Source organism: Pristiophorus japonicus, chromosome 4 (assembly GCF_044704955.1).
Source record: "Pristiophorus japonicus isolate sPriJap1 chromosome 4, sPriJap1.hap1, whole genome shotgun sequence".
In the NCBI taxonomy this organism is placed as follows: Eukaryota; Metazoa; Chordata; class Chondrichthyes; family Pristiophoridae; genus Pristiophorus; species Pristiophorus japonicus.
The window spans coordinates 256,236,555-256,248,698 of record NC_091980.1 but is presented as its reverse complement, the minus strand read 5'-3'; the positions used below and the strand labels follow the sequence as shown (position 1 = coordinate 256,248,698).

General features: G+C 43.4%; 1 protein-coding gene across 4 annotated transcripts in view; it reads right to left on the bottom strand.

The window, feature by feature from the left end:
• LOC139263371 (ena/VASP-like protein) overlaps positions 1 to 12,144 on the bottom strand; it is a 457,176-nt gene that overhangs the window by 110,926 nt on the left and 334,106 nt on the right. Inside the window, exon 1 of one of the 4 annotated variants that reach the window (XM_070879362.1) lies at positions 9,838 to 10,104. The exons of the other annotated variants lie outside the window; for them this stretch is intronic. Coding sequence (XP_070735463.1) covers positions 9,838 to 9,904 — 67 coding nt within the window. The 5' untranslated portion in view covers positions 9,905 to 10,104. Of the gene's footprint in view, positions 1 to 9,837; positions 10,105 to 12,144 lie in introns of those variants that run through there. 4 annotated transcript variants of the gene reach the window in all.

The window sequence follows — 12,144 nt, the reverse complement described above, 5'->3', positions numbered from 1 at the left end:
TATGTGAGCACTTTGTACGGACCCAGCGAGGCCGGAATTTTCGGCCCATTATGTTCTTATGAAGACAGTAAGTGCTGGCAGTCTTCTTGACAGTGGGCAGCATCACAACTGAGCCTGATCGTGAGCTTACCTAATGCCCATGCACATACTTTCTACCAGGAGCCACTGGATAGTCAGGAGCAGACTGATTTTTTTCCAATGACACAAGTTGCCCCACCACTTGTGCACAAAAATCTAGGCTGACACTCCAGTGCAGTAGTGAGGGAATGTTGCACTGAGACATTAAACCGAGGCCCCGTCTGCTCTCTGAGGTGGATGTAAAAATCCCATGGCAGTCTTTCAAAGAAGAGCAGGGACGTTAATATTTATCCCTCGATCAACATCACTAAAAACAGATTATCTGGTCTTTATCATATTGCTGTTTGTGGGAGCTTGCTGTGCGCAAATTGGTTGCCGCGTTTCCTACACTACAACAGTGACTACACTCCAAAAGGTACTTAATTGGCTATTAATCACTTTGGGATGTCTGGTGGTTGTGCAAGACGCTATATAAATGCAAGAATGTTGGACTGAAAAGCTCTGTACTACACAATATGTTGCATTAACCCACTGGATGCCAGGACCAAGATTAGATCTTGGATTTCATCTTATTAAAAACTCATACAAATCAGGTCCTTTTCAATTTTTACCCAGTTTATAAAATAACCACAGAGTGTGAGTGTACTATTATCAATGAGCCAACACTAAAGTTTACCAGTAATCACATAAACCATTTTATTTGTATCAATTCAGCAGCATGAAGTGGTGCTTACTCAAATCTCTAACAGAATCCAGAGGCACCAGGAGGTACCCATGCCAACACACTTATAAAAACTTGAATTGCCATAACTGATAAGGCTACGGACCAAGAGCTGGCAAGTAGGATTAGGCTGGATAGCTTTGTCAGCCGGCACGGATACGATGGGCCGAATGAACTCCTTCAATTTCTATGATCCTATGATTCTATGATAAAACGCAGAATTCTGCCTGGGACATCTGTTTTAATCCCTCTTTAGCCAGGCGGACACTGAAAGATCAGGAAGCTGCACCGGAGAGGACTGAAAATGGGAATGATCACATCGGATATGTCAACCAAGTTGGAATATTTTAGCAAGAGTCATACGGTAAAAGTGGAGGTTATGTTCGTGATATGAACTTACCCAACAACACAATGGAAGTATACCCTGTACTGCTGCCTGCCTTGCTCTAAAGTGGATTCACTGACATGGAGCAATTCTTGCAGCTGTCATCAGATTCTGTATACTTTACTGTGTAGTTTCACTCGGGTACAACTAAGGGACTATCACTGCTGAAAGCACTACAATTGTCACTGAATCTTGGTTGACGTTGGGATTTTTTTCTCAGCTTTTAAAACAGCCAAGAAATGGCGACATATAAATGAGGCCACATAAATCATTTTAAACTAATCTTTACTTTATAAAGCTCATCCTTCAAGATGCATATATCCCATAAAATAACAGATTTTTCTTATTAAAAGTATTTGTAAAAGTTGATGGCATTGGTGAATGATCATTTAAATTCACAGACACTCTCGCTATTTCTTCCCAGGTACAGCAAAAGAAAACATAGCAGTCTTGGTGCCAATTAGTGGTTAAAGTGTGTTTAGTTATCCTGTTGTGCTCTTAAGATATTGCTGCATCACTGAAATGGCTTGGAAAATCTGGATGTGGTTTATTAACACTTGGTGTACTTTTAATAAGGATGTCCTTTCTTTATACTGCCATTACAGTAAGTTATTGGTATGAGTACAACTCCTAGCCAATTTCTGCACATGCATCTTTGCTTGATGTAGCCTAACAATAGACATCCAATGTGCTCTGGCTCTCTAGTACACCACCACCAAACGCACCACATAATACTGAACGTCATAGCAGCAAGTGTAGTGCAGTAAGTGATAATGCTCGGAATTTGAAAAGGGCCTAGAATAACTAAGATGCGCAGTCAGTATAATGATGGCTGTCTCAAGTAAAAGCTTATCCTCAGAATGGGGCTGGATTTTCGGCTGTTTGCGATTTTGCTGTTTCCGGGCACAAATCACGGCAAAATAAAAAATTTAGCAGCGGGTTAGCGTTAGCGCCAGTTCACGCAACTTTCGCCAAATGAAAGTTCACGATAGGTGTTAGGGCAAACTCTGGCGTTGCACCACAGAATTTGTTTGGCGGAGCCGAAAGTTCTGGCCTGAAAAAAAATCGCCCGTTCTGTGCATGCGCAAAGTTTTTTTCCCCACGCTTCTGGTCTGCTGTCCGATCGCATGCGCAGTACACCTGGGGCTGAATCAGCCATTTTATTATTTGATTTTGATGATGGAGGAGGAGGACAGCAGACAGCATGCCAGACGATTTTCACAAGAGGCTAACGAAGCTCTTGAGAGGGCTGTGGAGAGAAGATGGCAGGAATTACACAGTGATGGTGGATCTAGACCCCTGCCATCCATTTTTTACAGAATATGGAGGGAATTGCTGAGGATGTCTCTGCCTCAGACACAGTGGCCAGCAGTGGGAAGCAGTGCTGAAAAAAGTTTACTGATCTTTCGAGGGTTCTTAGAGTACAATTTTTATTGATGCACTCCTTTATTACTTAAATTATAAATTTGACACACTATTTGTTCTCATGCTGTTGTTGTCTCTCTGTGGGTTGCCTCCTAAAATGCATGACACATAGGTAGGCTTAGTGTGGCACCCTATTTGCCATGAATGATCTTTACACATTATTAAGATACCTTTCTGAGAACTCATAAGATGTTTCTGCACTTTGATGTCCTCCTGATGAACAAAATGCAACTTCCAATGCCAATAAACATAGGACTCTATTACATTCAGACAGTATGGTGTAAGTGCTTTGGTGGCTATCTGTGTGTGCCACAGAGCAGATAGACCCTCTGGTAACCATTCCCATTTTCATCTTTGTAGGCAAAGAAGTCCCATAATCGCCACGAGCAGGTGCGGACAGGCGGCGGCCCGCCTCAGACCCTGCCACTCACCGACATTGAGGAGAGAGTGACAGGCCTCATCGTCAACTCAGGTCGGGCAACTGCCACTGGGGACACTGATCCCTGCTCGGAAACTGAGGATAACTCCCTGGGCTGGGTTGGGGCAATGTGATGCAGTGTCTGTGGACTAGGGTTGGGGCAATGTAATGCAGTGTCTCTGGACTAGATATAATGGAGTAGCGGCAGTCCTTCAAATGACACTGTGCTATGTGACCTTACTCATGTCACCCTGCCCCCTCCCCTGTGGCTACCCACTCGTCCTACTTCCAGATGACCAGTCACAGGTGCCACATCCCTCGGATCAACCCTCCATGGCAGGCGATCATATGGAGGAGGAGGAGGAGGAAGAAGAAGAGGAGTTCACAGAGCAGCCAACTCTGGGGGGGCAGATGCACTCTACCCCTCTTTTTCCTCTGGCAATCGAGGATGATCTAACTTTCCCGGGCTTTGCGACCTCCGAGACTCCTGGGACTAGTGGCGTGAGTCAGCAAAGTCAGTCTGCTGACAGATAGGCAGACACAGAACTGGACATGGTGGGACTGTCCAGGGAGTGCATCCAACTCACTTATCAGCTCCTTGATGTCCAGGGTAAGATTCCCATGAGCATCGAGAGTCTCACTACGACCATAACAAGGTAGGGTCGCAGATTGTCGGTGCGAGCCGCGAAACCTGCGAGGCCATCCGTGCCCACACGAAGCTCGTGGCCTCCACCAGTGACAGTGGAGTCCTGGAGAGTGTAGCGAGCAGTCTTTCCAAGTTCCCCAGTGTGACACCCAGACACACCACCACACTACCTGTGACTGGCGATGCCGATGAAGAGGCTCACCAGTCAGAAGCCGGGCCTTCCAGGTCACGAGCTTGTCCAGTGTCTCCCCAGGCAGCGTCATCATTGTCTCTCTACCCCCAACACAGCAGCGCTCTGACAATGTTGCTGCACACCATCGTGGTGCCATTTTGGATATGAGGAGCAGGCAAGGGAGGTGGGTAAGGGTAAGGAGGGGGAAAGCTGGTGGTAAAAGAGTGTGACAGGGGTGTTGGTTATAATGTTGTTGTTGTTGTTTTTTACTCACACTGCTGGATCTGTGTTCCCCATCAGGCCAACATACCCAGCATCTAAGCACTGACCACACTCGACCAGCTCTGTTGGGCAGGCCACATTGTCCACATGCCCAAAACGAGACTCCCAAAGCAAGCACTCTACTCGGAACTCCTACACGGCAAGCGAGCCCCAGGTGGGCAGAGGAAACATTTCAAGGACACTCTCAAAGCCTGCTTAATAAAGTGCAACATCCCCACTGACACCTGGAAATCCCTGGCCCAAGACCACCCTAAGTGAAGGAAGAGCATCCGGGAGGGCGCTGAGCACCTCGAGTCTCGTCGCCGAGAGCATGCAGAAACCAAGCGCAGGCAGCGGAAGGAGCATGCGGCAAACCAGACTCCCCGCCCACCCTTTCCTTCAACGACTGTCTGTCCCACCTGCGACAGAGACTATAATTCCGGTATTGGACTGTACAGTCACCTAAGAACGCACTTTTAGAGTGGAAACGAATCTTCCTCGATTTTGAGGGACTGCCTGTGATGATGATGGATGCAAATAATTATATTATTTTATTTAAATTTCAACATTTGAAAATGATGCTAACAAAGTTATAAAAGTTTACAATGTTTGATAAATTCTTTTGTTCACCTTAACCATTCTTGTGTAGTGCCTCATCTACAGAATAAGAGGGGGAATAATCAACATGGATGGGATAGAGTGGCCAGGCAATGTCAAACGTGCCGTTCACTCGTCAAGCAAAGTGTTCAATTATGAACAGCTGACGTAAGCCTTTTGCAGCGACAAAATCTCCACGATGCCTCTCCTGTGGTGGTGGTGACATGGGTTCCTCACCAGGCTCCTCTTCCTTTTCTTCCTGCTCCTCTTGCTCCTTCCTGCTCCCCCCCATTTCTGAGGTGGTCCTGCAATCCCCATTGACAAATCCTGTCCCCTCATGATGGCTAAGTTGTGTAGCATGCAGCACACTACAATCAACTCAGAGACCTGCTGAGGGGAGTATTGCAGGCAGCCTCCAGAGCGGTCCAGGCATTGAAAGCGCTGCTTGAGCACGCCAATTGTCTGTTCGATGATGTTGCGTATGGCTGCATGGCTCTCATTATAGCGATGCTCGGCTTCTATCTGAGGGTTCCGGAGGGGGATCATGAGCCAATGGCGAGGCCGTAACCTTTGTCCCTGAGCATTCAGCTCTGGCCTTGTGGTTGATGCTGGAACAGGCATGAGACACTGCTCTCAGGCAAGATGAAAGCATCATGGATGCTCCCTGGATATTGGGCATTGACTGCCATGATGTGCTGAGTATGGTCATAGACAAGCTGTATGTTCATGGAGTAGAATCCCTTTTGGTTTCGGTAAACCACAGCATTCTCTAAAGTTGCTCGCAGGGCGATGTACATACAGTCAAGGGCAGCCTGAACCTTGGGGAAGCTAGCAAATTATCCAAAATCTACAGCCCTCTCATTTTGGGTCTCCTTGGTCATTGGGAAGTTTATGAAGTCCATTCTGCGTGCGTACAGTGCAGTTGTCACCTGGCAAATGCAGCAATATGTAGTGTGCTGCGGGATGGAGCATATGTCCCCCGCTGATACCTGAAAGGTGCTGGAGGCATAGAAGGCAAGTGCCACAGTCACCTTCACCTCGACGGGCAGTGTAGTCCTGTTGCTGCTGGCAGGCTGTAGGACTGCCTGTATGAGCTGACATATCTCTGTCAGCACTTCTTTCCAGAAGCGCAGGCTGCTAACCCACTATGCCTCAGGGAGCTGCAGGTATGAGTGCTGTTCCCTGTAAACTCATTGGAGGTAAGGCCTCCTCCCCATACGTCTGCGAGCTCTTCCATTACATTGAAAATAATCATCAATAAGCCTTCTTCCAGCTTGATGCCCGGGGTGCTAAGCGCAGCAATGCACGACAATTTACGTCTTCCAAACACTCAAAACAGCGGGCAGGGCAGTAAGTTTAAGTGCCGCCACAAAACCATTGCCCAAAGCTCTGCCCGGGCGCAAAATCTTGTGTGCCTTGTTTCACCAAAAAAAAAATCATTTTTGTGCCCCGCCCAGGCACTAAACGGGGCGCACTTAGCTGAAAATCCAGCCCCAGGAGTCCATCTCATGATAGTAAATGTGTGCCATGGCACACAAGTAGTTGGTGTGTGTCAGGGCACACAATGATATTTGGAGTATTGTGCCAGCTTTCATGTAGTTCTGGAGGCAATGCAACAATTTCATCAGAAGTCTACTATAGTTCTCATAGGACCAGCACAGTATGGGTGAACGGGGGTCCCTATACTCATATTTTTAATGCAGTATTATTTGTAGTCACAGCGAAAAGAATATGGCATTAAAATCTAAACATGATGGATAAAAGCTATAAGAATGACTAAGAAAGTTGAACATTTTACAATGTACTGTACGGTGATGCAACTCACGTTTCTTCCTCATCAGATTAAAATGATATGAAAAAAATTGAATTTGTACTCTATTATTAATTTTAATAAACTGCATAGGCAAAGATGCAAAGACATTTTCTGGCACTGAATTTATGTAAAAAAGAACAGGCAACATACATTAATGTAACCAAAAGCACAGTCACTCACTGGTGAAATGATAGTTGCTAAATTCCAAACACAATTCTATTTCAGTTGTGTTCACATTAAGCAAAGCATCAGAAAGGATTGTGGCTTTAACTCAAGCTGTCTATAATTAATTTCACAAACTTCCACCTACATTTGAGCAAAGTACTTCTAGGACATCAGTCGTTACTCTTCAAACAATCAATTTTCTGAGCAATCAAGGAAATGTGCAGCTTTCAAGCAATGAAACAGTCATGAAAAGATATGCAAACCAGTAAGAACGTCCTTTTGAACAATGAGAAGTGCAAATGAAAACATAACTTCACAACCATCAGAACTCATTCTCACCCAGAATACACATGCAGTCCACAGCAATACTTCCTCAAGTGTACCTTCACTGCTGGATGCAATCTCTTGCGCTGTTGATTTTAATTGGATGTAGACCACAAACATCAGGTATGAGGACCATCTTTAGAAACAGATCCACTACATGAAGTACATTATAAGAAACACTGCAATACCAAAGCAGCTGAGTGTTCAATGTACATTGGAGTTGCAAGATCTGGTATCTCCCAGTTCTGTCATTTTCTAGACACTTTGTGCAGCAATTAAAACTGAACACTCAAAATTAAGAAGTCATAGCGACAAAATGGTTTAAGTTGCAATTCCTGCATCGGTTACCTACAGAATATTCTGCAGAAAAGGACACGACTACAGTGGCAGGAACAGGAACAGAAGCAATGGCAGATGCACTCCCTGCTAAGCATGGTGTGACCAGGTAGGCTTTTCTTACCAATGTCTCCAGTACACCTGACACATTACACAGCATCTAATATGCCACAATACGTCAAACATATGCCATCAATGTAACTGACACTCCGCAGCAGAAAAAAAAAGTCCACTGTGTACTGTCAATAATTAAATAGAAGTTAAAAAAAATACATCTAATATCCTAATTGTCTTATCTTAATTACTCAACATAAAGCTTTCTAGTGGGCAAAGCTGCATGGATTGTCAGCTGTAGACAAGAGCTGGTAGGCACAATTGAGGCTTATTAAATAATTCCACTTAATAACTTGTAACAAAGCAGATCCCACAAGAAGTAGAGCAGGTAAAGTTATCAAGTGATATCATTTCAAGGACAGAAATCATCATCAATCTATCTGTGTAAGATGAGCAAACATTCAGCGAGACAATTCGTCAAGTCCAAATTACGAAATGGAAGTCAGACACTGAAGAACAAAGTTACAATTATTCTAACATACACCAGCTGGACCATGCCTTAACAAGTTCAGAAACTTATTGCCATTTCCATTAAATCCAAATATATAGAATTTGAGACTTATAAACTGCTGGTATACCTCTCCCAGCAACATTTAAACAAAATTATATTATCCAAGTTGTATGTCTACTTCAACAATTTCTCCTGGCTTTATGCAATTACAGTCACTTGTACCTTTGTATTCCCAACTCCTTGACAAAGTCTAAATGTTAGTTAATATTTGGATTTATGGAAATCTTGGATGCACAAATAAATCCTCTTCCTCCTCCCCTCACCCCCAATTGTCTACTGTTTGGAAATGGAAGTCAGTCTTTACTGCTTCACTTCCATGGAGCAGCGAGGAACTCAGTACCACTGGGAGAAGAGTAAGGAATAGTTATTACACAAATAGGATATATTTGGATCACACTCACCTGTAATAATGGGTTTATTACAGAGAAAATATTAAAATGTATGTTGTATAACTGCTTTTATTATTTGTTGTTAGTGATTCAAAATGGAACTGTTGATTTCTCCTAGATTACTGGTGTTAACGGAGTGCCTAAACGAAAGTAAAGGTTAAGGCAGGGTCTTGATGAAGACACAAACATCCACTGCCATCTTCCATGGAAAGGGAAATGAACACTAGAGTTCTGTCAGGATAATCAGCAACTTCTTTCTAAAATTATTAGACTGAATCAATTGGTGTAGCATCTTCCAGAAATGAGAGAGAAATGGCCAGTACAAAGTTCAAATTCCAAGGTATGTTAGTATTGGCAAAACCTGTACTCTGGTGCTATTCCAGTCTGCATCACACAAGGAGGCTAGTTTTCTTTTACAAACAGGGTTATTTTAGGATTAGCCAACTATCGATTCCCACTTCCCACTTACCTGTAAACTGATCCGAAATACAAGCCAGACTGACAGTCTTCTGCTGGCAATAAGAACAATCTGCTGACCAAAGTCTCACAAGTTGAGAATCCTCCCTTATTTAAAGGGGTTTTGTTGCCATACTGGGAAGTTACCATGCAGGCACAGTCCCTCGAACAGCAGGCTTTGAAAGCTCGGTTTACACTCTAGAGTGTTGGTTGAGTTGGAAACTTTGCGACATAGAAGATGTGCTAAAACATCATCTTTAAGTTTTCCAATTTGTATTCTAGCTTTCAATCAAATTGTTCTTAATCTTTTCTAATTTCAATGGTAGACACATTTGGTTAGTTGATGGGGTCAATGCATCATTTCACATCTTCCAGGACACAGATATGGTAAAGCATCACATAAATTACTTTACCAGGGGACAAGGCCCCTTTAAATCCAACTAGAAAAGCATGATGAGTCATCTCCGTCACCTTCACTTGAACCAAGGAGTCCAGCAACTACTTTCGTCTCTAATGTCACTACCCATTCTCAGTACTACATTTCATAATTTACCTGGTGAATGTCATTGCGAAAATATGACTAAAGTAAACCTTAAAAGGCCCTTGAAAAACAAGATAGCCTTAAATATGAGTTCTTGTGGCAATACAGCTTTGTGATACCATGCTGAACTAGGCAGATAAGGGAATAGCTTCAGTAACAAGTCCTTTGGTATCTAATATTCTCAGTTAATATGATATCTGCAGTGAATGAAATGTTTATAATTCAGCAATCAACTGGGTAGCATAGAAGGTATTTCTCACAGAAATATTTTTGCTGGATTCCTTTCACCACATAATGACACCACTTTCTATGAAAACCAGCCACTTGCTAAATACTGCATTTAGTAAACCAAGCAAAACAATCCCAAAAGGCTCCTAAAGTTCAGATTTATAACACAATTTTTGATTTAATTACATTCCTTTACTATAAATCTCCATCTACTCCATTGAGCCATTTGTGGTATACAGGAGACTTTCTCCACTTACTAGTTAAGGTAATAGTCGTCCGACTAACCCTCCGATTATGGTCCTGCTGAGCTTGCTGGACTGGCATTTTGTGTGAAAAGCTTCCTCTCTGATTTTCAACATTAACAGCACAGATTGTTTTTTAAGAAGACTTTCCTTATTTTGTTCTGAGCACCTGTTATTTACAAGGCACACAGCTGAAGTACAGTCCACAAGGAACCACAGTGCAAGCACTAAAATTAAGCACGGACAGGGAAATCCCATGCTAGGCAGCCTCCTTCTCCGTACCCGCCCCTTCCTCACTGCCCCCACCCCCAAGAAAATGGCTCGGAATGGCTTCATTACAGTTAAGGATCGTCAAGCTGTTTGGATATTTTGGAACAGCATCCTTCCAATCAGATTGTCAGTGACAGGAAAAGCTGACATCTATCCTCGTAGACCATATATGCATTACACTGGGCAGTCTACAGATGGTAAGAAACCGGAGAAGGGGCTCACAAGTCAGACCCTGCTCGAAAAGCATCAGCATCACATGTCACTTGTCAGGGTAAAATGTGGCAGAGTTCAAAAGTCAAGTTGTAAAGCAGAGAAAATGTGTGAAGAATCATGGGGGATGTGATAGAATTTAAATGGGAGTGTAGAGAAGCAGAAGGCGATGGTACCACAAAGCAGGCAGCAAATCTGGGATCAAAGAAAACATATTTAAATGTTTTCTACCACAAAGCAAAGTCTTTTGATTTTGTCAGAGAATGCTGCAGCTGAGCAGTAGTTGGTATTTTATAGGATCTTCCAATTCTGTTTTATAATAATCAGGATGAATTCCCAGAATATTAGTTTCCTAAGGCACAAATTTAAGAATACAAGTGTAGACTTCAATGCAAGGGTGTGGTACATACCAATATAGATAATTATGGGATTTGAGCTTGTGTAGACAAGCTGGTCACTGGGCCTAGAATTAATAATATGGCAATCTAGAAGTGCAGATGCCAATGCCAGCAATGGAAATAGCCACATTTTTTATTGTGTAGAATCATAGAAGTTTACGGCACAGAAGGAGGCCATTCGGCCCATTGTGTCCGTGCCATCCGAAAAGTAGCTATCCAGCCTAATCCCATTTTCCAGTTCTTGGTCCATAGCCTGTATGTTACAGCACTTCAAGTGCATATCCAAGTACTTTTTAAATGCCATGAGGGCTTCTGCCTCTAACACCCTTTCAGGCAGTGAGTTCCAGACCCACACCACCCGCTTGGTGAAAGAAGGACTCCTCAACTCCCCTCTAATGCTTCTACCAATTACTTTAAATCTATGCCCCCTGGTTATTGACCTCTCTGCTAAAGGAAACAGGTCGTTCCTATCCACTCTATCTAGGCTGCTCACAATTTTATACACCTCAATTAAGTCTCCTTTCAGCCTCCACTGTCCCAAAGAAAATTGTTGTAGAGCCACCTAATGGACTACTGATGTAATAAAGCCATGTGCTCTCAGTTGTATCCGGAAGCCATGTTGTGAAAATGTGTGTGTTTACTGTGTCTCAAGAGATCATAGATTGGCGACGAGGATGCAATTTTCGGATTCCTTAGCTGAAATTTTTGTTGAAGGATAATCCTGCCAACCGACAGAGAGACTGTTTGAGGTTCTTTGTTTTGCAGAGATGCTTAAAAATCCAAGGTAAATTTTGAGCACACATGGCTGACCTGTCGACGTTGCTAGAGTCCAGATGGCTGCGCCTATAAGAATAATAGGGCACTTGGGTGAGTTCCATCGCAACTGAGAGACTTTCGGAACGTATGTGGAATGGCTAGAAATGTATTTCACCGTGAATAGCATCGTTAAAGTCCCTGATGATGTACACCGTTACCGGGCGGTTTTAGAAAGGAAACGGGCTATTTTCTTGCATGAAGCACACCCAAAGATGTATGAAACCATGAAAAATGTGCTTGTTCCAGCCAAGCCGAAGGACATGCCACTGAAGGAGATTCTAACCAAGTTAGAACACCATTACAGTCCTGAGCCCTGGGAAATTTCTGATAGTTATCATTTTGGAACATGTGATCAATTAAATAATGAGGGTATCATTGAGTACATTGTTGTTTTCAGGATCGAGCTTTGCGTGACTGCTTTGTTTGTGGGTTGAAGAATGAACGAGTCAGAAGTAAATTGTTGACAACCCCTAACTTGATTTTTGACTTAGCTTGTCAGACAGCTATATTGATGGACATGGCTGATGGATATTCCCGAGAATTTCACACCTTTTTCAGTCGTCAGACAACCGAGGTGAATCGGCTGCAGGCTAAAAGTAAAAGCAACTGACTAAGGTAACAGTGCATT